At 46.3% G+C, this 27271-nt stretch overlaps 9 protein-coding genes across 9 annotated transcripts; 5 read left to right on the top strand and 4 right to left on the bottom strand.

Annotated features, from left to right (window-relative positions):
* Window positions 1–9: 9 nt before the first annotated feature.
* On the top strand, window positions 10–1060 carry MYCFIDRAFT_208916 (uncharacterized protein; the record flags this gene model as incomplete). The annotated part of the gene is made up of 6 exons (XM_007932470.1): window positions 10–28; window positions 52–78; window positions 102–149; window positions 182–377; window positions 408–570; window positions 633–1060. The coding sequence occupies 6 exons, from the start codon at window positions 10–12 to the stop codon at window positions 693–695; spliced, it is 516 nt and encodes a 171-aa protein (XP_007930661.1). The 3' UTR covers window positions 696–1060.
* Window positions 1061–1103: 43 nt separating this feature from the next.
* On the bottom strand, window positions 1104–2062 carry MYCFIDRAFT_144082 (uncharacterized protein; the record flags this gene model as incomplete). Its single annotated transcript, XM_007932471.1, has 5 exons — window positions 1104–1303; window positions 1383–1458; window positions 1508–1538; window positions 1610–1865; window positions 1921–2062. 5 exons carry the CDS (start codon window positions 2060–2062, stop codon window positions 1104–1106), a joined length of 705 nt encoding a protein of 234 aa, XP_007930662.1.
* Window positions 2063–7962: 5900 nt separating this feature from the next.
* MYCFIDRAFT_199506 (uncharacterized protein) lies at window positions 7963–9011 on the top strand (the record flags this gene model as incomplete). The annotated part of the gene is made up of 4 exons (XM_007932472.1): window positions 7963–8125; window positions 8178–8460; window positions 8530–8572; window positions 8946–9011. The coding sequence occupies 4 exons, from the start codon at window positions 7963–7965 to the stop codon at window positions 9009–9011; spliced, it is 555 nt and encodes a 184-aa protein (XP_007930663.1).
* Window positions 9012–9271: 260 nt separating this feature from the next.
* MYCFIDRAFT_183842 (uncharacterized protein) lies at window positions 9272–10293 on the bottom strand (the record flags this gene model as incomplete). The annotated part of the gene is made up of 6 exons (XM_007932473.1): window positions 9272–9333; window positions 9383–9448; window positions 9498–9563; window positions 9716–9779; window positions 9835–10017; window positions 10288–10293. The coding sequence occupies 6 exons, from the start codon at window positions 10291–10293 to the stop codon at window positions 9272–9274; spliced, it is 447 nt and encodes a 148-aa protein (XP_007930664.1).
* Window positions 10294–10808: 515 nt separating this feature from the next.
* Window positions 10809–12025, top strand: MYCFIDRAFT_157089 (uncharacterized protein). Its single transcript, XM_007932474.1, has 3 exons — window positions 10809–11040; window positions 11108–11399; window positions 11453–12025. The coding sequence occupies exons 1-3, from the start codon at window positions 11001–11003 to the stop codon at window positions 11778–11780; spliced, it is 660 nt and encodes a 219-aa protein (XP_007930665.1). The 5' UTR covers window positions 10809–11000; the 3' UTR covers window positions 11781–12025.
* A 3744-nt stretch (window positions 12026–15769) lies between these two features.
* MYCFIDRAFT_212339 (uncharacterized protein) lies at window positions 15770–17168 on the top strand. Its single transcript, XM_007932475.1, has one exon. It carries the CDS (start codon window positions 15840–15842, stop codon window positions 16956–16958), a length of 1119 nt encoding a protein of 372 aa, XP_007930666.1. The 5' UTR covers window positions 15770–15839; the 3' UTR covers window positions 16959–17168.
* Window positions 17169–17218: 50 nt separating this feature from the next.
* On the top strand, window positions 17219–17922 carry MYCFIDRAFT_212340 (uncharacterized protein). Its single transcript, XM_007932476.1, has one exon. It carries the CDS (start codon window positions 17497–17499, stop codon window positions 17827–17829), a length of 333 nt encoding a protein of 110 aa, XP_007930667.1. The 5' UTR covers window positions 17219–17496; the 3' UTR covers window positions 17830–17922.
* Window positions 17923–17994: 72 nt separating this feature from the next.
* On the bottom strand, window positions 17995–18933 carry MYCFIDRAFT_120468 (uncharacterized protein; the record flags this gene model as incomplete). The annotated part of the gene is made up of 2 exons (XM_007932477.1): window positions 17995–18695; window positions 18756–18933. Coding segments are annotated over 2 exons (879 nt in total), but the record flags the coding sequence as incomplete, so codon positions are not given.
* A 1078-nt stretch (window positions 18934–20011) lies between these two features.
* On the bottom strand, window positions 20012–22620 carry MYCFIDRAFT_144702 (glycoside hydrolase family 92 protein; the record flags this gene model as incomplete). The annotated part of the gene is made up of 6 exons (XM_007932478.1): window positions 20012–21024; window positions 21076–21344; window positions 21398–21488; window positions 21540–22258; window positions 22319–22460; window positions 22512–22620. The coding sequence occupies 6 exons, from the start codon at window positions 22618–22620 to the stop codon at window positions 20012–20014; spliced, it is 2343 nt and encodes a 780-aa protein (XP_007930669.1).
* Window positions 22621–27271: the final 4651 nt, after the last annotated feature.

A 27271-nucleotide genomic window follows, 5' to 3' on the forward strand; every position in this document is an offset into this window, starting at 1 on the left:
TTTGGCAGAATGGCACAGCTTCGCGCCTGTGACAGACAGCTTCACTATGAGTAATCCTGAGAAAGAACTTTCCTCCCGGTGGACACTATACTCGTGGTGAGCCTATGGCAGGAGTCAGAGCTATCGACCGCGACGCAAAAGATCACATCGTGTGTCCGGTGTTTTCCGATCCGATCCCGAGAACGCAACTTCTACGCTCCAAGACCTACCTACCCCATCACTCGCTACAAGACTTCCTATACAAATCTGCAGAACGCAACACCACTTCCCGTCCTTCAGAAACCGACGGGTACATATTCACGATTCGCCGCCCGCAAGCAGGCACCATCAACAACCTACCTCTTCCTCGAGGAAGCGATGCAGATTGAGTCGACTCTGTAACATACAAAACCCATCATGCCATTCAGACGTACCTTGAGAGCACAGAACCTGCATTCAAACGCATTGATACAGTACACCCGACGGTCCAAGAGCCAAATATTCAAAAAAAGAAAAATCATTAGAAACAGCGCTGCAGGAAAATGCGAACACGGTAAGCTTTGCTCTCTGAAAACCAACATGCACTGGGCGGTGTCGGACACAGACATTCAGAAGGGCTTTCTAAGTCTTTTTTTTTGATTTTCTTTTTCAAGCCTTTACAAACACCACCGACTCCTACGTGGCAGCATCGTGATTTGTATCAAGACGGAACGTAACACAATGCACAGGTCCCAAGCCCAAGGACATTAGACCTCCAGCACAAATATGAAAGCACTACAGCGCCAAGGAACAAGCTGCTCTGAAGCACATCAAGATCGATAGAACTACAGCACTCGCACGAATCTCGACGGAACGAGTCGCAACGAAAGGCATCGGTGGCAAGCACGCTCATAGGTACGGCAAATGTTCTGCATTCGCCTCTCTACATCACGCCCACGCATCATCTTGCTGCATGTACATGCAAAGCTTTAGTTCTTCAATCCTTTGTATAAATCGCAGTCAAGTGACTAACAAATGGGAAGCAGTAGGTACTTTCTTTCGTAGGTATCGTGATATCTCAATCCTGCTCTGTGTCAGTGTCACACTATCTGGACTCTCAAAAATGTTCCATTCCATCTGAATCTCTACCACTGAATCCTAGGCACCGCCAAACTCCCATTAACCCTCTGCCTCGTATAATCCCACAAATTCTGAAACTTCCGACACGTATGCACCTGGTTGGAGTCTACATACATATAATCGATCGCAGGTTGATACCTCAGCGGTGTGATGGTGCCGTCAGCAGAGCATTGAATGCGTTGCCGGATTTGATCGATGCAATGCACTTTTCTCATATTTTCAGCATCATCCTCTTATATCATGATAAATCCACAAAGCTCAAATGCGGAAGGAAGCTGACTTACTGTTGTGTTCGATTCCACCGAAAAGGACATGGTCTCCTGGATAGTAATCTGGGCGGAGGTTTTTCCTTAACATGTTCTGAATTCTTCAGTTAGCAGGTGAAAGTCGTTTGGCAGCTGGTGCATACCAAACAGTGCAACATGTGGAAAACATCGAATCTGGGAAGCAGAGATCAGCACATCGATCGCTCTGAGCACATTCAAGTCCTCAGAATACACAACAGACTCACCCTCCCGTATACCCTCCTTTGGCATGATCGCGATATCGCTCATGTCCAACGCCCCAAAGCATCTTGGCCTCATCCTCCGAAATAGACCAATATCTATCTTCGACGAGTTCGTCCCAGTTCCGGTCAATTTCCGGGCTTGGGTCACCAACATACACTGGCTCGGCCGGATCGAACACCAAAGTTTTCGTTCCGTCGGGTAGGAAGCCCACGCTGCCGGTGAAGCGTCGCTGTTCGATCTCATACAGATGTGGGGGCACTGTACGCCTACGCTGAGCACAAACCCCCCAGTGCAAAGCGGGAATTTTCTCAACACGTACGTATTTTCTCAGTCACGAATCCGTGCTCCAAGGTCCCGAGTTCATGCGCAATGCCTTTTGTGGATACCGTTGAGCGGTACACTTGAGACGCCGTATGCCCGAAATAAATGCCAATGGCGAGTGCAAGCAGTGGCATCAACGTGAGGAGAGACGTTCTTCGTGCAGGTTCTTGTTGCATTTTACGGTAACTGCCTTCCATGACGTGGGGAAGCATAGCTTTTGGAAAAATGGCATATGAGCGTTGAGTGTGCTATGGATCGTCGCAGTGAAAAAGGAGCTCGCTATAGAGTATACGAGCAAGGGCAGTTTCCAGGACGGGTAGTCGCAAGGAGAGTTGTTGAAGCTCGATTTCTGAGATACGACGCTCGCGCTGGGCGGAGCATGTGCCGGTGGCTCGATCAACTAGTTGATGGCGTGATTACATGAAGGCGTGAGTCCTGCCTTGCATTGGGCAACTAGAGGGAGACAAGTTAGTGGAATGCCGACTTCGTAGACCCAGATCTAGAGCTTCTGAATGCGGAGAAGACGAGGCAAGGCTCAGTTGAATTCAGCCCAATGTACCTCATCGTTAGGTATTAGGTTGGGAGCCTTACTAGCGCCATTCCAGCCTTGCAATAGAGCCTCGATCTTCAGACACCCTGCGACACCCGCCATCGCACGACACGAGCGTTCTGAACTGATGAAACCGAACACGAAACTGATTGGGGGTCTGATTGCGTATTCCAAGGAAGAAAGAGGACGGGGAGAAAGCGTGGCGGGCGTGTTCTATTATATTCTATGTCTTGCCACTTGGCCATGCTGACTGATATTCTAGTTCTGCACGACCACGAGCAGAGACTCGCAAGAGCGAGAGCGGAAAACGAGCGAACGGACTGCAATGGACAAGATGGAATGCTATTAACCCCAGCCGATGTACTGCACTGCACTGCACTGTACTGTACTGCACTGTACTGGAAATCCTTGCATACGCCAACGCAAAGCGAGCATCGTTCGGCGCCTCGTCCCGGGGCATTTACTAGGTGCACCAATCACCATTGCCTCGCCGTGCCAAGCGCATCTGCTCGTCGACGGAGCTCTATACATACCAGATTGTCAATGGAGGGTTAGCTTCACTTCAGTCTATTGTCCTGTTGCGCCTTCCTTACTAACCTTACTATACCTATTGTCGCGACAAACCTTACTTAGACTCGCTATACTTTCGTACCTTGCCTCGTAATGTTCTTCTTCTATCGATAATACCGATAGCGATAGCGATACCGATACCGATAGTAGTAGCCGCTATAACTAGTATTCCGCGAGACCTTATTCTTAGCGCAGCTTTAGTAGCTTTAGCTTCAACTTTGGTAGCGTACTTACTAGTAGCGTACTTACTAGTAGGAGGAGGAGAATATTTATCGTAAGTCGCGAGGCGTATCGCTATAGACTCGCTACTAACTCGCTCTAGACTTCGACGCCCTACGACTATAAATACCTACGATTTCTAGTACTATAGCGCGTAGATATAGTAAGAGCTACTCGATTAGATAGCGATACTAGATAAGAAGAAGGCGGTATTAAATAGACTACGGAAATATAAGGCTACTAGAATTATTATAGAAACGGACTCTAGTAAGCTTATACTAGCGCTATACTACTACTATATACGCTCTAATAACTTTAAGTATCGTATACTTAATACTAAGGGCGAGCGTATCTACGCTTATTATAAGTATAAGGGCAAGTCTAGCTATACGGCTAGTATAGAAGAGGTTAAAGAAGACGATAGAAATAGCGAGCTAGCCGCGATATAGGCGCGAGTCGAGGCCGTAGAGGCAAAGAATACTAAACTAGAGGCAAAGATTAAGGTATTAGAAGCTAGGTTCGATAAGTTAGAAGGATATTGCCTCTCGTAGTTTAAATAGCTTAAGAATAAGGCTATTATTAAGTCTAAGGATGTATATACGATATAGAAGGAGCTGTAGCTAAATAGCGATCGCGAGCTGCTAGTAGATAATGTTTAAAGAGCGAGTCTATAGCGAGTCTATAGCGAGTCTATATTTTAATTTCCTTTCTTCTTCGATTATATCTCTATAGATAATAGATTAACTAGCTTCTAAGTACGCTTTAGCTTCTAACTCTTCTATCCGCTCTAACTATCTTACTAACTATCTTACTAGCTATCTTGCTAGCTATCTTACTAACCTTACTAACCTTACTAACCTTACTAACCTTACTAGCCTTACTAGCCTTACTAGCCTTCTTACTAGCTATCTTGCTAACTATCTTACTAACTATCTTGCTAGTCCTTAGCTTCGCTCGACTCTTTTAGAATAGGCGTAACTCGCGGTAGCCTCGCAGTATCCTCGCCGCTTAGGTTAGTAGGCTTAGGCGGCTTTTTTGTATCGATTACCTTCTCCTTCTATAGCTTCTCTTACTTAATCTCTATAGATAGAACAACCCCGTCCTAACTCGCTATAGTACTCGCGCTACTACTCGTAGTAGGAGTACTTAGCTAGTGCTTCCGCTTTAGTTGCCTTTATTGCTATAGCTTCTACTATTATTAGATATAGATTTTAAGGTAATAATTAGTAGCTGCTTTGTTGCTTTCCCTCCTATTTGCGGTTTAAAGAGTATAAGAGCCTCTTTAACTAGTCTTAGGCCGAGTGCTTTAGAAGCGACTTTATCTAGTAATAGGCGCTTATTATCGAAATTAGTATAGAAGAAGTAGTCCGTATAGTCGTCGACCTAATAGACGCTACCTTACGGTAGGTCCTTAGCGTTAATCCGACTAAGAACCTAGTCTATAAGTAATATATTAGCTTCTTCGAAGTCTTTATTAGACTAGATATTAGTAATAGAAGTCTATAGGACTAGCTAATTATATTCCTATAGGTCGACTCTACCCCTACGAGAAACCTCTACTCGCTAGCTAAAAACTAAATAGCGGTAGGTAAATAATACCTTTATTAGCTCCTTTAATAGTTATATAGGTATTAGTAGACGTTGCGAGAGGCTCCGAGATCTAGCATTTAGTCGAGAAGTTAGCTTATACTACTAAATAGCAGCATTGCGTACAGTATTCGCCGCCTTAAGTAGAGAAGGGAACGTATTGAAGCCTCGTACTATACTCGTAGTTAAACTCGTAGCAGTAGCGGTAGCAGCTGCGGCTACTACTAACGGCTCGCGTATAAATCGCTCGGTTAGTAGATTAGGGTTCTTAAGACTACATTAGTTACAGAATACGTATGCTTTTAATAGTATTATATAGTTAGCGCCGGTAATAGTATAAAAGGTACCCTAGACAGGCATTATTAGTAGTAGAACTAAGGTAGAACTATAGCAGTAGTATAGAGGTAGAACAAGATAGGAATTGAAAGATTAAGAAGGAAATAGAACTAAAATAAGCGACTCGCGGCCGGCTCGCGGCCGGCTCGCAAATCCCTTATTTTAGATTAGTATATATTATTTGCAAACTTAATCAATCTAGCCCCGGTATTCGCCCTACCTAACGTCCAATTACGAGCTACTAATAGCTTGTCTAACTCTATTAGTTTAGGCCCTAACCCTATAGCTATATACTCGGTAATTAGCTATCGAAGAAGTAAGTATACCTAGCGGTAAACTCGCTCTCTATCGCTATTATTCTCGCTACTACTAACTAGATACGAGAAGCCGCGAGTCTATAATGCTATCTAACACTAAGTAAGCGTAGCCTCGGGCAGGTAGGCTTTAAGATCTAGGAATTAGCGAGTCTATTAGCGAGTCTATAGCGAGTCTATAGCGAGTACTATAGAATCTAATATATACCGAATCCTTAAAGGTCTTGCTCTATATTATTAAGTACGCTATTAGGTATAGGAATACCTTAATAAGAATGCCCGCTTAGCTCTAGATAATAGTATAGAATATACGGAATACCTAGTACAACGTATAGTCGATTAGCCTGCTTCCTAATCCGATAGCTATTCTAGAGGTAAATAAATTCGAGGACTTTATAGCGTATAATTAGTATATAGACTATAAGGAAGGCAATCCGATCGGCTAGCAATTTAGTATCGTATAGTAACTCGCGTAGCAACTCGTGAAAATAGCCCCTCTAGCTATTTAATACGGGTGCTTACTAGCGCTACTATATCTCGATCCGCTAGTTTATCTTACTCGTACCGTATTTAAAGCAGTCTTCGAAAGCTAGTAGTTCTAGTTCTAGTTCCGGTTCTAGATTACTACGAGTCGTAAGGCGAGTCGTATAGTAAGCGTCCGCGGCTAGAATCGTTTCCGCCCTACGGTCTAATCGGATAATCTATAGTATTATACTACTATTCTTAATCGTTGCAATATATTAAGCGAGTACAGATATAGCTATACGGCTAGTAATCCCTACGTAGACCTAGATAATATAACGCGAGTAGACATTAATAGCTACGTAGATCTATATCCCCTAATACTCGAATTTATAGTAAGTATCTATTAATATTGCGTAGCTAGGGCCTAGTATAACAATCGCTCTATAGTACTCTCGCGCCCGCTCGCGGCGGACTCGTAACCCTTTAGGATTTAGTAAGCAAGCTATACGATATAGCCGATCTCTACTAATAATATTGTATTTAGACCTAATATAGGTATATAGGTGCCGTCGGCCGAAAGACTCTACCGTAGACTTCTCGAGCTCTTCCTATAAGACCTCTACTATCTCCTTTTCCGCTTCTATCTATCTATCTCGCGATAATACCTTCTTTAATCTAAGCTCTTAACGTATCCGTTAATATCTCCGCTAGCTAATATTAAATCTATCTATCTTTAGTACTTTAACCGCTTCTTTATTAGTTAAGCGTAAAGCGGAGAAGATATATATAACTCGGATCTTTAGTACCTCGATATTATTAACTCGGTTATAGTAAGCGTAATAGCTATAATTAACCCCCTATTCCTTAAGCCTCCGACAAAGCGTAGAAAGAGCTATCTAGTAACTAGTCTCTTATATAAGGTGCTATAGGATTTCGCCTTATATAGTGCCGCTATTAACCTGTAAGGTTATCTAAGCCCTCTATAGCGAGAGATCGATACGTAGAGGCATTTTGCGAGTCAATAGCGAGTATAGTGCGAGGGCAAATATAGAAAGTTGGTCGTAGAGGTAGGTTAGTAGAGGCGGTAAGAACCTCCATTGACAATCTGGTATGTATGGGCCTCCCTACTCGTCCAGCATCAGGCTGAACGATCCACAACAACAACACTGTCGTCGACCAACACGAGCCGGCAAATGGTAATACAAGTGTTTCGCTACTCTTCTGGCTGGCCGCTCCATGCTGTGGCACCATCAGTCGGCAAACTCAACGGGGCATCTCGTCATCTGCCGCCCTGCTCGATTCTGCACTCCGCAGTACAACCCTTCATACCTGCCTTCCTGCCCGTCCAGTCATCGCTTCAGCTTCGGCTCTGCTTGCGAGGCACTGGTGCCATGGTCCGATGATCGAGAAGTTCGACGAGAACCGTCGATTTCTCCCACCAGTTCGTCGGTCCTCGTCCTCGCTTCAGCTCTGGGAACGAGGTATTGTGGTCATATGGTCCAGTGCTGTCCAGTTCCCAGACCAGTGTCGTATTCGGTAGTTGCCACTTCATCGGAACCTCTCCCGTTCGGTTCTTGGGCTCCTCGGTAGAACTAGCTCCCAGATCACAGCTCCTTGGATCACGCCGGAGGAGTGTGGTCTTGTTTGTTGCTCGCGACCGTCACGTATCCACCGTCACTCGTCACGTTCGGAGCTGGCTCGTCCTCTTTTGAAAACTTCGTCAGCCACTATGGATCCAGATGTCAAGTACGGGATAGGCTCAGAGTCCTCCAGCGATGGTAGTGTCTTGAATGATTTCGACAGCACCAACGACAATGAAAAAGGGCTGCTGCTTCCCTTGGATCAATTGAGCACCGGCAAAACGGGTCCTCCTCGTCGCTGGCCTTGGATCTTCTATCTGCTTTCCCATGTGTTCACTGCTGGCTTGGTTTATATCGTTACGCAGCGACGGCACCCTACATGTTTCTGCCCGGGAGAACAGATTTCACCATTCATGTCGAGTATCGATCGAAGTTTTCATGCGGAAATAGGCAATGCTGCATTTCCAGAAGCAGCTGGCAATGACACGGGGAATGAATCATGGAACAACTTCACCGTATCCGTCGAGGTCGGAGGCGATGCCATCGAGGATTGGTGGCTGGACCTTGGTGCATATAGTGAGCCATTTCCTTCTTGATGTTGATACGAGTAGAGCTGATGCTCACATAGCCACACCTGTGCTTGTTCCGCTCGAGTATGGGAACGACTTCAACTTCGATCCCGAGAAGCATGCCATTGTAAGACCAGACGACGGCGCCTTTGGCCCCGGAAAGGTCCCGTACGCAGGCTACCCAGCTTCCATCGAAGTCATGCACAAGTTGCACTGCCTGAACTTCTTGCGTCAAGCTGCCTACTACAATCACCAGTATTATCGAAGCATTCACGGAAAACCCTGGCATCTTGGCGAACATGAGCTGGTGCGGCATATTGGGCACTGCGTAGACATTTTCCGGTAAGCCAAATTCGGGCTGCTGTTTCATCGTGTTTAAGTACGATGGCTGACATCTTTCTTCTCCTCTAGTCAAAAGATTATTTGCGAGGCCGAGATCGAGCTGGTACCGTTTGTACGTTCCGGACCCGGTCCTCATAGGAATGATTGGGCGAGACCGAAGAAGTGTAGAAATTTCGAAGCAGTACGAAGTTGGCTTGCCAATCATCAATGGAGAGCAGGTGACGCGAATTTTTATCTTGATGATCATCATCATTTTGAAGAAGTTATAACCGTTACGAAGAAGCCCGTACACTCGATGAGAGAACTTTGGAGAGGGTTTTGAGATTCAAAGTCACCCCATCATGTGTAGTATGTAGTTGCTGTTGGTGTCCAATGATCAAGATTCCATCGTAGTTATCAAGTCGGCTCAGCCTTGCGTTGAACAAGTTTCTTTTCAGCATTGCATTGTGAAGAGCAGCGAAACGTGCCTTCTTGTTCGGACGCAGACGATCATTGGAGTCCTGGGCGGACTGAATCGCCAATTTTCCACCAATAGCGATGGCGTGTTGTAACGGACAACCGTCAACAACGCCTTGTCAAGATCAAGAGAATAATCAATCATCTAGCATTGGACTGGAGAGAAAATTCATCAAAGGGAAACAACTTCACGGAATGAGCTGGAGAGATTTGAAAAGAAACATTTCCAATTTTTGTGATTGATGTGCCGTTCTAGCAACAATAAGGGACTAATGATATAATCTGTTGAAGATCAATATCTCCCAAGATGCCTTTCGATCAACCGATTCGTTCAAGTGGCCATCGACGCTCCCCTTCACTTCTTGTCAGAGAACGACCAGCCGTAGTTCTCATAGGATGAATCCTCATTGTCACGCTCTGCAGTAGTAAGCTCACGGTTTCAAATATCATCATAGATGTCACTTACCTTTCACTTTCTTGTCAGAGAACGACCAGCCGTAGTTCTCATAGGATGAATCCTCATTGTCACGCTCTGCAGTGGTAAGCTCACGGTTTCAAATATTATTAAAGATGTCACTTACCTTTCACTTTCTTATCAGAGAACGCCCAGCCGTAGTTCTCATAGGATGAATCCTCATTGTCACGCTCTGCAGTAGTAAGCTTATAGTTGCAAATATCAAAGAGACCACTTACCTTTCACTTTCCTGTCTGGGAAAACTGGTGGCCCCCAAGTTACATCCTCGTTGTCACGCTCTGCAGTAGTAAGCTCACGGTTTCAGATATCAAAGATATAACTTACCTTTCACTTTCTTATCAGAGAACGCCCAGCCGTAGTTCTCATAGGATGAATCCTCATTGTCACGCTCTGCAGTAGTAAGCTTATGGATGCAAATATCAAAGACACCACTTACCTTTTACTTTCCTGTCCGGGAAAACTGGTGGCCCCCAGGTTACATCCTCATTTTCACGCTCTGTAACTTGGATGAGTACAAAGTTGGGTCTTAAAGGGAGCACGACTTGCCCGCTATTTGTTTCTGATCCGCCAACTGGACCGCAGGTAACGACTGCAGTGAGCGATGCTACGAGGAGAGGGATGTGAAACTTCATGATCAGAGTAGTGTTTGGTAGAGTTGCAGAGCAATTGATTTTATTTTGATTCTTCGAAAGGTGATTGTCTCTGCTGCAAGCGGATCGTATTTGAGAGCTTTATGTGTCGTTTCAAGCAACTACTGTAGAGCACGGTTTGTATGATTATAGTAGTTGCCGAGATAAACGATTTCTTGGCGGTCGTCTGCTTCCTTGTATGTACCTTCTACCCTTCCATAATCTCCTGTCACTTTGTACTCGATCTGGATTAGGAGCTAAAGAAGCCTTCATCGAACCACAGTTAGCCAAAGCCTCGGCCCCGATGGTGGAAGGTGTGTGCTGTGCTTGCCTCTGCTACTTGCATTCAACCAGGAAGGGGCTGAACCGGAGATAGGACTAGGACTAGGATATGTAGCCTGAGGGTCGTAAGGGAACATGTCACACGACTTTTGATACATGGTGACTTGGCAAGGTTTCAGACAGGGCGCTAAATGCTGTATGGGTATTGGTATATTGAAACAGGGAATGGGGCTTTGCAGGACACTGTCCTCGAGACGAGGATCTTTGGAGTCAGGCTGCATGGTACAGAATAGCACTTCATGTAAGACACAATATAGACTAAGGACCTAGACTGTATAAACAACTGTGCGGAGTTGTTCCACGCGGTCGTCGGCAAATCAATTGCGACCTGTTGGTTCGAAGTCAAGATTTGCTCAGGAAGTCGCTTTTCCCACTTGTGCTTTCCTTCTAGAATGAAGAAATGTCCAGTCAAAATGAAGCACAAGTATACTGCTCTTGGTCATGAAGAAGAAGCAGAACAAGACCCAGGAGCAGAAAAACAACTACTCTTCAATTCAAGTACTACGCGGAGCACGCGCATTCTCCATGTTGGAAATTGCCGTACACTCTCCATCATTCTTGCCACCCTCTTCTTCGCCATAGGCACAATTCTCGGTGCTTTCCTAGAGCAGTATACCAAGCCCTCTTACAACAACGGCATGGGTTCCTCTGCGACCGGTTACACAACAGAAAACTTACGTACGTGCCCACAAATTCTCAAAAGACAAAAATGACAAACATTAGTTGAAACCAACATATTGCACAGTCCCACCCCAAGCCCTCACCCTCAGCATGCGGACCTTCGTCTCCGGAAACCCAATCTTCCTCCCCAACGGAACAGAAATCATCACAGTCGACCCACGGGCACCAAAATACGTCCCCAGTAGTAGTAGTGACTCACCATCACCACTCATGGACGAGAACTGGGAATATTTGTTGAAAGGTCGCTATTTCCCCATCTCCACGACCGAAGGACAAAATCTCTGGAGAGGCAAAGACGAATACAAAGCCTACTTCCGGAATAAATATCATGGAGATTGGGATATGATAGCAGGAGGGCATGTGCATACCTCCAACCTTCCCATCAAATGCTAACCATATCTTTCTCTAGTTTCGACACATTCCATTCCCTGCACTGCCTCAACGAGCTCCGAAAACGTTTCTATCCAGAATTCTATCCCCCAGATGGCTTCCACGGTCCAGTTCACGATTATCACTGTATCAACCATCTTCGGCAAGTGTTACAATGCTCCAGTGTCGCGACAATCATTCCGTCTTTGTGGCGTCCGACGGTTAAGATACAATATTCGGATGCGGCACAACCTCATGTGTGTCGGGATTTTCAAGCCATGCATAATTTTACTCGTCAGAGGTATGAGAGGTTAGGTGATGGGGCTCTGAAGGATTGGAAAGAGATTTTTTTGAGAAAGGAGAAGTAGATTTGCTTGGCCATGTATGTCATCGACGGCCTGTGAGATGAACAAGGATCGTTGATGAAGAGATGATTGATGCATACCGTCGTCGAGGTGCATGCTGGTGACTGGTGCTGGGCATTGGCTTGGCGATGTGATGATGGAGCCTCGAATTCTCTGCTCTTGATATGACGCTCCATCTGTATCTGTAGACGTACTGTGCATTGTCGGTGAAGGCTAGGAGGTAGCAACACAGAATTTGGTTCTCCTCGATTTATCCTGGATGTCAGGTGTTTTAGCTGAACCTAAAGCGGAGTCATAGACACAGCCTTTTACTAGTGATTACTAGGCAATAAGCCACCCGCAGCCCTCTGGTTTAGTGGCGTTTAGAACCACTCGGCGTAGTAACGATTTGGGTTAAGAAGGGCGCCTCTCTCGAGCCTATCGGTTAACTATCGTAGAAGCGGCAATTTAACTATTATAAAAGCGGCAATTTTGTAGTAGAAGAGACTATTATATAGACTAAGAGTTGTTATTATAGAATTGCTATAGAATTACCGCCTTCTACGACTATAGCGGAAGGCTTGCCCTCGCTAATTACTATCTCTTCGACCTCGTTATTATTATTACTTAGTACGTAGTCTACGAGTTGTTATTAACTTACTACTACTAGCAGTTAACTAGCGGTTACTATATGTCCTTACGCCTCTTAATTCTCGTCCAATTCGCTCGTTACTAGGCAAGTTATTAACGGCGTCGTCTTCTAAGTCGTCTATTATCTAGCTAGTTAGTCGCCTAGCCGCTCGTTCGTAATCCTCGTCTCTTATATAGCTTATTATCGTATCTATAGTGTCCTAGTCTACGTTACAGAAGATAAGAAGCTCTTTAAAGGACGAGAGGCCGGAATCGGTAAAGTAACGGTCGTCTATAGCAATGCCGTTAATCTCGCGAATACCGTATATAAAGACCTATAATAGCTTACCCTAATACTAGTAGTTAGTTAAATAGTAAGTACCTAGCGGCGCAGGTAGACCTCGTACTAGCGGTATTGTATCTCCTATCAAATCTACCTCTTCTATATTATCTAAATTAAGCGGTTATAAGGACTATATTTCTAGTACTATCTCGCGGCGTAGAAGGCGCGGAATTGGCCTCGAAGTAAGGTTACCTAGCGGCGGAGGTAATAAGAACACAGGTTAGCGAATAGGTAACGATTGAACGCGCCGTTTTAATAGTAACGGTCGGAGGGTTATATTAGCATAGACGTAATAAGTTTCCGGCGTGCCTAGCGGTAGCAATCGAGTTAGTATAGTAGGTTTAGAAGGTAGTTAAGTCGTCTATTAGCGCTCAGTCTCGCCTATAAATTAGACCTCCTATAGATTAGCGATAAAATAGTCAATATTTAGTGCGTAACAACTGTCCGAGAAGTCCTTAACCTTCTGTACGTAGAAGGTATAGAATGAGTCCTTAATAGAAGGGTTAATAGAAGGATTATCTACTATCCGCTAATACTTTAAATTTAGTGTTTCTACCGCTTCCTTAAAGTGGCCTCGAAGGTCTCTTAATTATAGTGTTTATACTAAGGTAACAGCGTCTTCTTAATAGCCTTCGATAACGAGTTATTAAGTATCGAGAGCGCGCTAGTATTCGTAAGCTAAGACAACGTTAAGGCCTGCAAATAGCTAGATATATTGTCGCTATTATATATTACTAATTTCCAGTCTATTAAATAGGTAGTTACGAAGAATGTAGTAGCAAGGAAGGCGTGTTTAAAACTAGGCGAGGCAGTTACAACGAGAAGGTGTTATACCGTTATAACTGTATAGTATGCCCTTGTATATAGGTGCCGCCTTAGCCTCTATCTTAATAGCAATATCTATCTATTCTCGAAGGCGATCTTAAGCCGCTAGTAGCTGCAGACTCTCGAAGCCTAGAAGTCCCTTTTTGTACTAATATTGTGTACGTTTGCCGATCCTATAGCTAGCTAGTTGTGCCTTGTAAGCCTGCCTATCGTCTACCTTAAGAACCTCGAGGATAGTGCTATAGAGGTTGTAGCGTACGAGGCTACGCTTACGCTTAAACTTGATAGCGTAGTAATAACCCTCGAGAGGCGAAGTGGTCCTTATTTGCATTAATAATAGGCTATAAAGCCTTGCCTAAGTAGCCTATTTCCGTAACGTGTAACTAGCCTAATTGTGCCGTATATATTCTACCTTGCTTTGCTAGTCTGTAGGCTTATTCTCTTTCAACTAGTCCTATATCTATACTATATCGTTACCGACGTCGGCGGAGCTTCGAGCGTAGTAGATCGAGTAGTAAAAGCGCTTAACAATCTCTAGAAATTAGGCCTCTAGAAATAAGCGAAGGAAGGTCTCTTTAACGTGCCGCTAGTAGAGGTAAATAAGCACCTGTTTCTCCTTCTAGGATAGGTTAATTGCCGCCTGCTTAGAGGCCGAGTCGTCGATTATAGCGGCTATAGCATTCTAGTATAGTAACCAATTCTTAATAACTCGAAGACCGGCTTCTACTAGCTTAGCTTTCTAAGATTCTAGCAATAAGTGTCCTACTAGCAACTAATACCCTAACTAGTTACGAACATAGATCGTACAAAGGTTCTAGCTAAGGTCGGTAGTCTTATAAGTTGCGTCTAGTAAGAATAACTATATAGTATATAAGTTAGTAATGTTTTGAATTTTTAAAGTTAGTTATAGGAACTGTAGAACGCAAGCCTTAGAAGCTTAGTTATGCGCCTTCTATAGTAATAACAACAATAATACCTATACTTACATCCCCTACCTCGGTATTTAATAACTGTCGCTACTACTTAGTCTAGAAGACAATGCTACGCTCTACCTTGCCCTTTATTTTCTTCTCTATTATCTAATACTAGAGCGGCCTGCTATCTAGGTCGTTATAGAGGCCTTAGAGGGCGATAGGAAGGTCGTCTAGCTAGATACTCGCATTTCTACGGTCGTTACTACGTACCTTCCTTAAATCAGGCCTAACCTTCGACTACGTAATAGTGCCTGCCTTTATATACTGCCTACCTATCTTGCTAAACTCGTCCTTCGAAGGACTATTTCTAACGAAATCTAGCACCTCGGCTATATTAAATTTGCGCTATTCTATTAGCTCCTCGAGAAACACCCTTAGAGCGTTGCTTAACGACCTAATATCTATGTATCTTAGGTTATAGTAATATAGGTCCTTACTAACCGTAGAAGGGTCGACTCGATAGCAGCGAACACTAATTTCGTATAGTTTAGAGGCCCCCTTCCGATAATGCGATACAACGACTACTACGGCATTATAAGGCTCTTTATTATATTTAGCCTTGCGAATACTATCTAGAAGTACCCTGTTTCGCTACTAATCGCGCCTATAACGACAATACTAGTACGACCGCTACTCTAAGCTATCCTTCGTTCTCGCCGACCTTAACTCCTTATATACGTTGCTTACGTAGGCCTTTAACACCTCGAAACGGTCCGGATCGTACGTTAATCTATGCTCTAGTATATTAAACAGCTATTCTCGAATATCGATTATATTATATAGTATACGATCCGGCCTAAACGGCGGCACTAGTTTAGACAAGATAGGTAGTATAGCGATAAGAATAATAGCAATAAGAAGGTGCTATTTGCGCTATTATAGAAAGAGCTAGATCTATATATAAGAAAGAGCTATAGAGATAAGGTTAGAACTAGAAGTATAACCGAGAAGGTTATTATAGTACTAGAAGAGGAAAAGCACCGTTAAATACTAGGCAAACTATACCGAGTCAATAGATAACGCCCTCCGGAAGTAAACCACTGTTTACAACAGTGGTACGCTAAATTTCCTGACATGCAAGACAACCTTTCTCTAGACTACCTTCGACTTTCGCTTGGCCGCCCCGCCCCGCCCCGCCCCGCCACGTCCCGCTCCAGCCCCACAAGCTGTCTCAGGCAGGCAGGCAGCTTCGCAAGCGTCATGTCCAAACAAGAGCTATTATCGCATACAACAATTCAAAATGTAGGAATAACCTCTACCCTTCCACATCTCCAAACTCGAAACCCACAACCCGACCCTATCATAGCCAAAATGGCCGACACACCACCACTGCACGCCCTCTCCGGGCAGTCAATCAGTCGCTTCATGGTCGCTTCGTTTCCAAAGGATGCTACTCCACAGCTACGAAATGCATACGACGCGATCGCTCTTGCCGCACACGCCTCCATGCTGGCAGTAGGATTTCGACTCGTAGGGCTCGGCGAGGAGCATCGAATCGAAGCGCAGTCAAGCCCAGACGAACCCGAACCGATACCGTCAGAGTGGAACGCACAGAGCGGAAGCTACGCGTTCAGATACAAGCATGGACAGAGCAGTATGGAGTTTCTGGTCAAGGTCACGAGGATGGGCAACAAAGCGAACATCGTGGGGATGGGACTTGGCGATGATCGTATACATCAATTCGAGCTCAAGGTAGATGAGTATGTGTCCGCGGGCAACCTACCACTCGAGCTATCAGAAGAGGAAGGAGGGGAGGAAGAGAAAGCGCGGAAGGTGGTAGATGCATTCATCAATGTTGGCAGACTCAGTGATTTCGGCAGCTTGATGCGCGTCAAACTCATACAGAAGCTGGCACCTTCATTGCAGAAAGAGGGGTATGAGGAGACGCGAGAAGGACAATCGACGAACACAACACGAGAGCCAGCACCTGGCCGCGAAGACAACAGACCGCAGCGTAATCCACTGCGAGAGGATCGCGACCCCGAACCGGCGCGCCCATACCCTCTTCACGACCCTCTCGCTCAGCCTGGCAGACCAAGAGCACCACTTCCGGAACCGATTCCGGGCTTTGAAGACGAATTTGAAATTCAACGACCACGTCCACCACGCGGCATGCAACCTGGCGGCTTTCCTCGCTACGGCGACCGCGATCTATATCCCCAGGGTCTAGGACCGAACGATCCACTCCGCGGTGGAGTTGGCCCAGGTCTCGGCGGCATGGGCGGTGGTGGTGGCATGCATCCGACATTCGACGACCCTCTCTTTGCAGGTCAAGGTCGGAGAGGTCCTGAATTTGATCCTCAAGCACCGCCAGGTGCTAGATTCGATCCACCATTTGGCCCTGGCCAAGGAGGACATCCTCGCGGCGCCGGCATGGGTGGTCGCCCGCCAAATCCCTTCGGAGGTTTTGGCGATGGCGACTTCATCTAAGAAAGAGATGACCGGAATGAGCACAATGACGATCACGAGGTGATGAAATTCTGCAACGACAGACGCATGCGCGCGAGTGCATAATTGGGTGGTCTTTGACGGACGGAGTGAGCGTCCACCAAAGCCGCGCATGGCACTTGTAGAAAGCCGCGAAAAGAAATAACTTACCACTCACTCACTGTAAGCCCATATCCACTGTTTCTCACTCTCAAGCTGCCACTTGTCTCCTCATCCGTCCCTCCAAAAAAAAAATATCAAAGCATTAGAACTCGGTGTGAATTTGATCACTACGAAATTGTCTTGACCTCAAAGGAGACTTCTTCTTAAACCAAACCCTCCCCCAAACGCCATCGCTAACCCAGGGTATATCTTCGTTCGAAAAATCCAAACCTCCACAAAGTAAAAAAAAAATCCCAGAACGTTATCTACTCACCCTCTTCTCCTCATCAGCAGTCACAAACGTCTGAGAACTCCACGGTCTCAGGATCCCTTCCTCATAACCACTAGCACGCCTCAACGTCGGCGTACTCTGATACTGATGTTTTTTAATCACCACCCACCTCCCACTCGCAGCATCAAACCCCATCCGCGGCGCAAAATGCATATCATGCACCTTGTCGTTCTCGTCTCCAATCCCACTCCACGAAGCCGGTCCAGACACGGATCGAATTTTAGGAGGAGGAGGAGGAGGAAGAGGCAGCAAAGAAAGCGTATGCAGACAATTCTCCGCGCCCAAAGTTCGGGGGAAATTCACTCGTTGTCTACCTCCTCCACCATCGCGCGAGTCTCGTGCGACGACAGTGGTGCCGGTATCGCAAGAGAGATTGCGAGCGTGAGGAGTGAAAACATCTTCGGGAGCTCTGATGAATGACGAATGGAGACTACTCCTCCGAGATCTCATGACAGGAATCGTACTCGTCATAGAATCTCGACCCACACTCCTCCTCCTCCTCCCCTCTTCTTGAAAAAGCCCCGAACGAGAATGCTGAGAAAAGCTCCTCGGCGTCGTCTCGACTTCCCCTAGATGCTGTGTCCCATACGACCCCGGCCCTTTCGCGCCGTTCGGCGTATGGAAAATTTTGTCCGCCCGGATCACGAGCCAGAAAGCCACGACGGAAATTTCGAGGGTGAAGTTGAAAACGTAGAAACACGGTTTGGAAAAGTACCAGGGAGGTTCTGCTTCGAGGGGGATTTGAGGGGCGAAATTGGTTATGGCGCGGAAAGTGGCTCCGGAGGCGAGGAGGAGGGCGGAGGTGATGCAGACGAAAATTTTGGTTGGGATTGTGTTTTTGAGGCCGAGACCGGCTGTCGCGTCGCCGAAGTTATCGGTGTGGGAGTTCGGTCTGGCGAGGCAGATGGAGATGAGGAGGATGGGGAAAGGGAGGAGGGACCATAAGGCGAAGAGTGCGGCACCGGTTTGCTGGATTGTTCGACCGACGAGTTGGTGGAATGGGTCCGGGAGGTAGAAAATTATGCAGACGCTGACGATGAGGCAGAGGATCATGGCGACGCTGAGGATGATGGGGAGGGGGATGAGTGCTGTGATGGGTTTTGACCAGCCGAGGCGAGGATTTTGGGCTCGCACGATGCGTACGGTCCACCAGAGGTTGGAGATGATGAGGATGATGACGCCGGCGTAGACGAAGATTTGGGCTGTCATTGCGAGGTGGATGTTCCGGGGTTGATGGGCCCAGGCGATGCGGAGGGAGGTTGCGATTGTGCGGGTGGCGCAGAAACCTGGATGAAGAAGCTCATATCAATATTCATCACTTTTTTTTCTCTTTTCGTTCCACTTACCCATCGTCGCCGCATTGAAAGGAAACAACACTCGGCGCTTGTTCTTGTTATACAGAAACAGCGAGAAGTGTAAAATTCCCAAAATCGTGAAAAGTGGCAGGAAGACCAGATTGATCCAGACATCAGGATATATCGAAGGGCTGCCTCCCAAGCCCTGATGCTGGGGAGGAAAAGGTCCAGGTCCATGTGCCGGGATCATGATGGATATCTTGACCGCGTGGAGAAGGTGTTTCTTTCAGAGAAGGTTGCTGTCCAGTCTTCACCATAGGAGTACCGTATCCCGTCTTTTTTTTCTCCTTCTCTACTCCCGAAAAAGCAATTTATTCTATCGTATGCCTCAAGGCGCGAGAGGGTGAAATGTCGAATATTCGTCCGTCGCACTCATTCCCATAGCAAAGCCAACAGCAAACAACCTCGTCACAGCATAGTAGAGAGACTGTCAAGTTTCAGGTATTCACAGCAGCAGGGCAGCCACACCTGTACATAATATAAGATCCAATACTGAGGAGACCCGTTCACGAACCACTCATGCAGATCAGCCAATCCTACTGCGCCTTGGGATCTTGGTATGCAGGAAGCTTCAAGCCTCATTTGCTCGAAATGGAAACATATTCTACATGACGACAGCCATCATTATTCTACTGTAGGAGCGGTTCGGCTGGTATCGTAGTTAATGAGCGGACCTTGGGTCATGCCAACTGTCGTACATATATCTTCCTATCGCACCCAGCAAACTTGAGATGGAGAATAAACAAATAACGGTAGTCGATGGTCGGAAGAAGAAAGTGTGCACGTCAGCGGCCGGTGGCTTTTCCAGGTAAAAGTAAAATTGGCAGAGTCGGGTTTTCAGCAAACCCCGATCATCGCATACTCTCCTACAACAAGCAAACAAAGATTGCGCAAATTGCTGTCCCGATGTGCGCAGCGCATCATAATCTCATCAGTAAATTGATTACATTCAGAAGTCCACGTCGCGTCGTCCCAAAGGATTGTCTGGTCGCGACTGACAAACGTGTTTCGTTCATCAACCAGATATTCAGAGCAAGTGGCTGGAGAACGGTCGTACGCAACGTGGTATCGATGGCACAAGGCGAAGCTTATTCTAAAATGCGTGCACGCGTTGACATCGTACCACGTTCATAGATCAGATCATATTTCGCGACTTGCCTTGCCTCTTTTTGTTAGCATCCCAACGCAGGCCGTCACATGGTCCATACATTACTGTCACATACATGAAGATCCATCTATTATTCACCCTAAAACTTATACTCACTCAAACTAGGCGGCAAATCCGCAATTTTAGTCCCCCAATCACTCTCATTCCTCCCAAGCGTAAGCACCAACTCCTTCCCCTCCGTAAAAAACGAATGATCGATCCAATTCTTCGTATAAGGCTTTCCATCCAAAGTCGCACTCTGGATATAAATCGCATTGTAGCTCGCATCGAAATTGAGATTCCTGATCGTGGCAGTTTTTTTCGTGACGGGGTTTGTGATTTTGACGCTTTCGAAGAAGGGAGGGATGATGAAGTACATGTTTTGGCCGGGGTTGGGGAAGAGGCCCATCATCGTGAAGGCAAGGAATGCGCCCATGGTGCCTGAGTCGTCGTTACCGGGGAGGCCGTCGTGGGTTGGCGAGAAGAAGGCTGGGACGTAGTAATGCGCTCGCTTTGCGCTCAGAGCCGGACGTCCGGCGTAATGATATTGGTAGACTGTAAGGAATGAAGGTTCGTTGCCGATATAAGTGATGTTCTGATCGTGAAGGTACTCGAGACGCTTTACAAACGTCTGCGGCCCGCCCAGTGCAGTAATGAGCTTGGCCATATCGTGCGGTACGTAAAAGGAGTACTCCCAGATTGAGCTTTCGTACGTCTCGCCGGCGTTATTTTGGAGCGAGCAACTCCTCGTTGGGCTGGTGTCAACATTTGAGCAATACAGAGGGTCTTGGAAACCCCAAGTCTGGTTCAGATGTCGTGGTTGGAAGAAGCCTGTAAAGCCAGTGCTTGTGGATGAGTTGAAGCGATTCGAAGTCTGGTCTGCCTTGAAGAGATTGATCCAGTTTCCTGAAACTTTCTGATACTTCTCAGCGTCAGCCTGCTTGCCCTCACCGGCTGCAATCTGCGAGATGCAGTAGTCGTTGTAGCTATATTCCAGTGTTCGTGAGATCGATCGGGTCACTATGCCGAAGCCCTTGTAGTCAAAGTCCGAGACAGGAATGTAGTTGAGAGCCTTCCAGCTGTCGAGACCTCCTCGACCTTGACAGCACCAATCTGTAGTTTGATTAGCTGGATTCTGGTGTTTCACATGTTTCGCATACTGACCATACGGTTCCTCTTCTGCGTCTTTCACCACGGCTTCGTATGCCTTCTTCCAATCAATGGTTTTTGATTTGAGCTTCACGTAGGCATCCGCTATCACAACATCTGCATTACTCCCACCCTGTGTGTAGCCCTTGCTGAGAGACATGTGGCAGTCCGGCAGCCAGCCTTGGACATCGTATAGTGTCAGGAGTCCTTGAATCATTTGCTCCATCGCTGTAGGGTCGATAACCAAGAGGAAAGGGAATTGAGATCGAAAGTGATCCCAAATACTGTTGAAGATCAGCTCGCGATTCCGTTTGGGAAGCTGTTGGATACGACGCACCAATAGAAGCTGTCAAAGTATAATGTGCTCGGACTGACGACAGATTGGACTCCGGTGTAGTTCTGTGGATTGAGAAATGTTCGATAGACGCCTATTCAACGCTGTCAGTCTTTGCAAGCCCCCAAGAAAGCACGAAAGTTACCTGAGTAGAAGTTCGTCAAGGCAGACGAATTCACACCCCCTGTCTCGACCTGGATTGCGCTCATCTTCTCCTTCCAAGCTGCGGTTGCTTTCTCCTGTGTGCCGGCGAAGTCGAAGTTTGCAATCTCAGTCTCGGCAAGTTTGCAAGCTTGTTCGCTACTGACGAAGCTGTAGGCCATCCTTACAGTCACTGGACTCTTGTCCTTGAAGCGAAGGAATGCTCCGCCTGGTAGAGGATAGCCGTTGATACTTCTGGAGATCTTCAAGTCCTTGACCGATGTGCTGCCACGACTGTCGGCGTATATGCCGCTATCTCGAATCGATCCTTGGAAGTCGGCACAGAAATATGCCACATACTTATCTTGGCCGAAAGATGGCGTGAAGCGAGCATTGCCAGTTACTCGTCCATTGTCTTCCACCGAGATACTTGCATTATCCTGGCGCGAATTTGATAGATCGGTGAGATCAATGAATACCACAGGACTGCCACTGCCGTCGCTGGGAAAGGAGAACTTGAACAGAGCCGTGTGAAATGCGGTCGTCATCTGAGCCTTGACGCCGCTCACCAATTCGAGCTCAAAGTATCCCGGGCTGGCGCGCAGAGACTCCTTCTTGTATGGAGTGGTTCGCGTTCGCTTTGGGAAGTTGCAGCCATCCACGGTGTCGTCCTTGCAGCTGGAGTATGCAAACAGCGGAAATAGTCCCAGGGACGGGGCGCCTCTAAAAGAAGATTAGTCCAAGGCATTCAGTGAGTAGTGCAAAACGATCGAATTCACATACCCGGTGCCAGAATCGTGCATTCCCGAGAAGCCAGTGATATTGGCGCCATCGGTGGTGAAGCCTCCTTGATTCGACTGGCTGTCTGTGTCGGCGACTGCCTTGGCCATGCCGTATGGCAAAGATGCGCCGGGAAAGACATTGCCTATCGATTGTCAGCCCCGTCATGTCTCCGGCAAATGGGGCGCGTGCTGACCTCCAGCGCTTGACCCAATGAGCTGGTCAACATACTGCAGAGGGTCAAGACCAGGAGCTGCTGCTGCGAGCTCGAAGGCTGCCAGGAGGATCAACAGCAGGACGTGCATTGTCGGTCAGTAAGAAGAATGACAAGCCACAAGAGGTGCAAGGGAAGAAGAAGAGATTGGAAGACGAAGTAGTCGAAGCTTTCTAGGAGGCCATGTTAAGATTGTCAAGAGGGAGGGGTACTTATTTAAACGCAAGTAGCAGCTATTCTAGTGTAGCAACGATGACCCTAGGTGCCGACCCACGTTCATGGTACGGGACGGTACGCAGCGTGCTTGAGCCTCCGTGCTTGAGTGGAGGACACAGGGATTGTCTTTGCTTCTTACACGACTGACTGCCGGTACATGTCGCGTCGCCGAGCATTTTGCTTCGCTCGACCGAAGAGGTGCGGTCGGTGACACGCATAGAATTATGGAAAGAAGACAATCGTGGTGCTGATCGAAGTAAGCCCGACGTGTGCGTGCATGCGTGCCTGGGTGAAGTGTGAAGATGCAGGCATGACCAGTGGTGCTGGGAAATGAGGGAAGGACGAGTTGGATGGAGCAGGCACAGTCTCAGGCACCTGCCAGGCGAGTGCGCCATTTTCGTTCCCTATCGTCTCTTTCTGGCCAGATACGGTTATCGCCGGAAGTATCTAAAATTAGATATAGCAAGGGATATCTAGATCGTATAGTCGGAAGTTAGACTGTCTTAGTAATATCTAGCGACTTGTAGCTAGCACGTAAGCTAGTATAGTATAGGCAAATATATAAGTATAGATTACTACTTTAGTATTAGGCAAAGGCCTCTTTCTTACTATTTGTTAAAGGATATTTTAGAAATATAGAAAACGACTTCTATATAGGGTCTTAGATCTTAAAGGCTATAGATACGACTTCCTATACTATATTATATAGTATTATATAGAAAGGCGAGAAACTCGTATATTCTTTAGGTCTACGTATTTCTAGTAGTACTTAGACTAGATAGACGATAAGGCTTCTACTAGAGTATACGCTTTGCCTAAGTATAGCTTATTAAGTTATTTAAGCTATTATTAGATATAGAAATGCTACGTTTCCGCCTTTTAAGCTATAAAGTAGAGCTATAGTAAGCGCTATATATAGTCTATTAAAGAATAGCTACTACGTTTCCGCTCTTTAAGTTATAAAGTAGAGCCGTAGTAAGCGCTATATATAGTCTATTAAAGAATAGCCTATCCGGATAGATAGTACTACTAAGTAACTCGATTTTCCGCTTTTTAAAAGAGTTAGCCTCTCGCTCTAGGTCTATTATACTATTAAACTATCGCTTAGATTGCTTTATATCCTTCTTAGTAAGATTAGTAATATTATTAGAGGCTATAGTATACTCGCTAATTAGATTCCTCTTAGTAATACTAGCCTATCGCGAGGGACGATTAGTAGTTAGGCAATAGTATAGTATTAGGGTAAGTATCTACGGTTCTACGGAAAGTATATACCGGGCTTGGCTAGCGTACCGTCCCTGCCGTAATAGTACCCCCGTCCGACAGAACGAAGGCTAGCGTACTATATTAGCTAAACCCCTTCTTATATACTCCTTCCGCTTTTGCTCGTTTTCCTTACTGCTCGTATTTGTATTATACGTTCGTATTATGCGTTCTTAGTATATTCTCCTCTCCTTAGTCTAAGTCTACTAGTTTAGCGCGCGTCTTCTTAGTAGCCGACTTTAGCGTAGCCTTAGTGTCGGAGCTAGTTATAAAGTTTGCGTATTAGCGTCGTCTCTTTTAGTTAGATGTCTCGCCGGTGCTAGTACTAGCTCGCTTGCGCTTTGTTCCGCTGCTCTTATCTTATATCTTACGTACGCCGACGTACTAGACTTGCTTTAGCGTTTCGGGTACGGGTATCGAGGCGGGTGCCGAGGCTAGTAGGGATAAGGCGCGATCGAAGGGTTAGCGCTTCTAGTTCTTATCCTTGCCTTTTAGTAGGAGGAAGGCCTTACCTTTGCCCTTAGAGGCTAGGGTAAGGGTACCGGCGTCGGCGGCGCCGTACCGCGACTTAGTCTTACGCTTCTCCGATAGTTGCGGCGTAGCTAGCGCTTCTTCGTTAGTAGCTACGGTGCTAACGAGCGTCTTAGACTTAATAGCTATAGCGAGCTCGTCCGGTAGGTAGAGGTATAGGTCGGCGCGTTACTCGTCGGTAAGCGACTAGTATCGTCCTATAATACCTATACGCCCTAGTCTGCGGCACAACTTTACCGGATCTGCGTCCTCCGTAGCGTAATCGTACTTAATGTCTTTTAGTAGTAGGCCCTTCTTATTGCGGATAGCAACCCAATTGCGGTCTACGCTCGGTATACGGCCTAATTGTAGCTAGAGATATACTATACGTAGGAAATAGTCGAGCGCGATATCCGTTAGTATACCGTCTTCGTTAGTCGTATTATAGGCCTGTATATTTATAAGGGCGTAGTCTAGGATTGCCTTAACATCGATCTCTGTTAGCTACTTTACTATAGCGGCCTTAAAGGTAAGGTAGGACGGGGAAATAATTTAGAGCCACTTCTTATATAGGTCGTAGTTTAAGTCCTTATAGTACTTCCGCTAGCGCGCCTGCTATTAGCGTAAAGAGGTAACTAGCTCGGTTTCGCCCTCGATATCTAGCGGCATTACGGTCGTAATTATCGCCTAGTTACTTACGTTATCGATATGCGTCTAGGTAACCTAATCTAGGGCCTTATAGCGGAAGGTGCCGCTGCCTATAAGTATAGTACGATAGGTAATAGCGGTAATCTTGTGCGTTCCGTTAGGATGCTACTTATAGTATAGGTACGGCGGGCTAATTAGCTTACGCTTAGAGCGCGGATATCCCTATACCTCGACGGAGCACGTATACTACTTTCCGAGATCCTTTAAGCCGATAGTAGTATCGTCGACCTTGCGGTATATTATTCCGAGTTTAAAGTCGGACAAGCGGGTACCTATTAGTAGTATATAGTCTATTATCTCAAATCCTAGCGCGTTATATATTAGTACTACTATATTAGCTTAATACTACGACTCTAACTAGTCTTCTATACCGGTATACTATATGCTAGAGCGCTAGAAGTTCTTGTCCTTATCTATATTAACTACTCTACGGCGTACCTTCTTCTTGTCTACTACTCCGTCTTCCTAATCGTCGTCCTTGTCTGCCTTACTCTTATCCTTCTTAGCTGCTCTAGCCGCTCTACGGCGCTGCTTGTTCTCCTCTACGTCCCTTAAGGCATCCTCCTTATCGTCGTCCTCCTCTTATCCTTTAGGTATATTTATCTCGTCGTCGATAGCAGATCCGTCGCTAGCGTTATCGACGTAGTCCTCGGCTTATATAAGGTTCTAAACGTTAGCGTCCTTAGTATCGGCTTGTATAGCGTCCTAATTGTCCTCGGTATCGTTAGTAGGCTTATTATAGACAGTAGGATCGGCGTCGTCGGTAGGCTCGGTATAATCGGTAGGCTCGTCTAATATCTCGTTTTTATAGTCGGCGGCTAGGGGGTTAGCGTCGTGCTCTGCTACCGTACGCGTCTATAGTAGCGTATAGAGTAATAGGGTCGGTCCTAAGACTAGCGGGCCTCTATAGTATCCCTAGACGCAGTCGAATATAGCTTAGAGCCTACTACGCAGGTCTGTACTAGGTGCCGGAGTAGGGTAAAAGTCGCTAATAAATTCTTTAAAGTACTCGTTTATATAAGCAGTCTTATATGCCGAGCTAAGGAATTAGTATTCGTATACTAGTTAGAGCGTAATTTGTCCTATACGGGCTAACTTGTCTATTATTATAACACGCTCGATAATGTTGTTATCCTCCTTTATAGCGACCTTAACGGCGTTTACCGTCGTTATATAGGAGAGGGCGGCGGTACGCTAGCGGGCGCCTAATGCCTTTATAGCGTCTCGAATATCTCTATTTATATCGACGCCGTCTAGGATCGGGTATTACGGTCGCTCGCCGTTATTCTAATCGCTGTACTATAAGTCGTCGCTATCGTTAGCGTTTTAGCGTGCTAGAGAGTCGCCGTCGTCGTAAGCGTCGTCGCGTACTAGAGAGTCGTCGCCGCTATTAGGGTTCTCGCGTACTAGGGAGTTATAGTCGATAGGGGCTAGGGCATCGTTATACTCGGTCTCTTCGTCGTACGTTTATACGAGCGTTTCCGCCTTAGGGTCGTTCGCTACGACGTACTATCCTAGATTGTACTCGTTATTAAAGTAGGTAGTTTCTATTACGCGAATCCTCGCCTCTAACCTACCTTTCGAGGTTAGGATAAACGCGTCGCCTACTTCGGTAAGGCTTATACCGACGTTGGCTTCTAGTAACTCCTACGCGAACTTAGCGTCTAGTACAGTCTTTATGTTTAGGAACGCGATAGAGACAGCCTCGGTTAGCTATACTACCGTTATAGGCTCTATTACGTAGACTAAAATTGCCTCTATTGCTACCTCCTAGAGCTCTTTATTGCGTTCTTATACCTCTATAGGGTCCTGTATCTTAGTGTCCTGTCCTAGAGCCTTGCCTACTACTACGGTCGACAATATAGCGACTAGACCTGTCTCCTCCTTATAGTCGGCGTCCTTAGGTATATCCTTTAGCGACTTGTTAGTAGCGGCGTCCTCTGCGTTGCCGACGTTCTTTAGTAGTCGTAGCTACTCGGTAGTCTTTTGCGGTTGCCGCTCGTTAATAGTCTTTAGCTAGTATACGCGATCTCGTAATAGCTTAG

This window comes from Pseudocercospora fijiensis, assembly GCF_000340215.1.
Source record: "Pseudocercospora fijiensis CIRAD86 unplaced genomic scaffold MYCFIscaffold_9, whole genome shotgun sequence".
Taxonomy (NCBI): Eukaryota; Fungi; Ascomycota; class Dothideomycetes; order Mycosphaerellales; family Mycosphaerellaceae; genus Pseudocercospora; species Pseudocercospora fijiensis.

Bases quoted from the DNA above. Each gene is read 5' to 3' on its own strand.
- MYCFIDRAFT_157089 (XM_007932474.1), top strand. From the start codon at position 11,001: ATGGGTTCCTCTGCGACCGGTTACACAACAGAAAACTTAC. The intron at 11,041-11,107 runs GTACGTGCCCAC...CATATTGCACAG, and splicing joins TTACACAACAGAAAACTTAC to TCCCACCCCAAGCCCTCACC. The intron at 11,400-11,452 runs GCATGTGCATAC...ATCTTTCTCTAG, and splicing joins TGGGATATGATAGCAGGAGG to TTTCGACACATTCCATTCCC.
- MYCFIDRAFT_212340 (XM_007932476.1), top strand. From the start codon at position 17,497: ATGTTTTTTAATCACCACCCACCTCCCACTCGCAGCATCAAACCCCAT.
- MYCFIDRAFT_212339 (XM_007932475.1), top strand. From the start codon at position 15,840: ATGGCCGACACACCACCACTGCACGCCCTCTCCGGGCAGTCAATCAGT.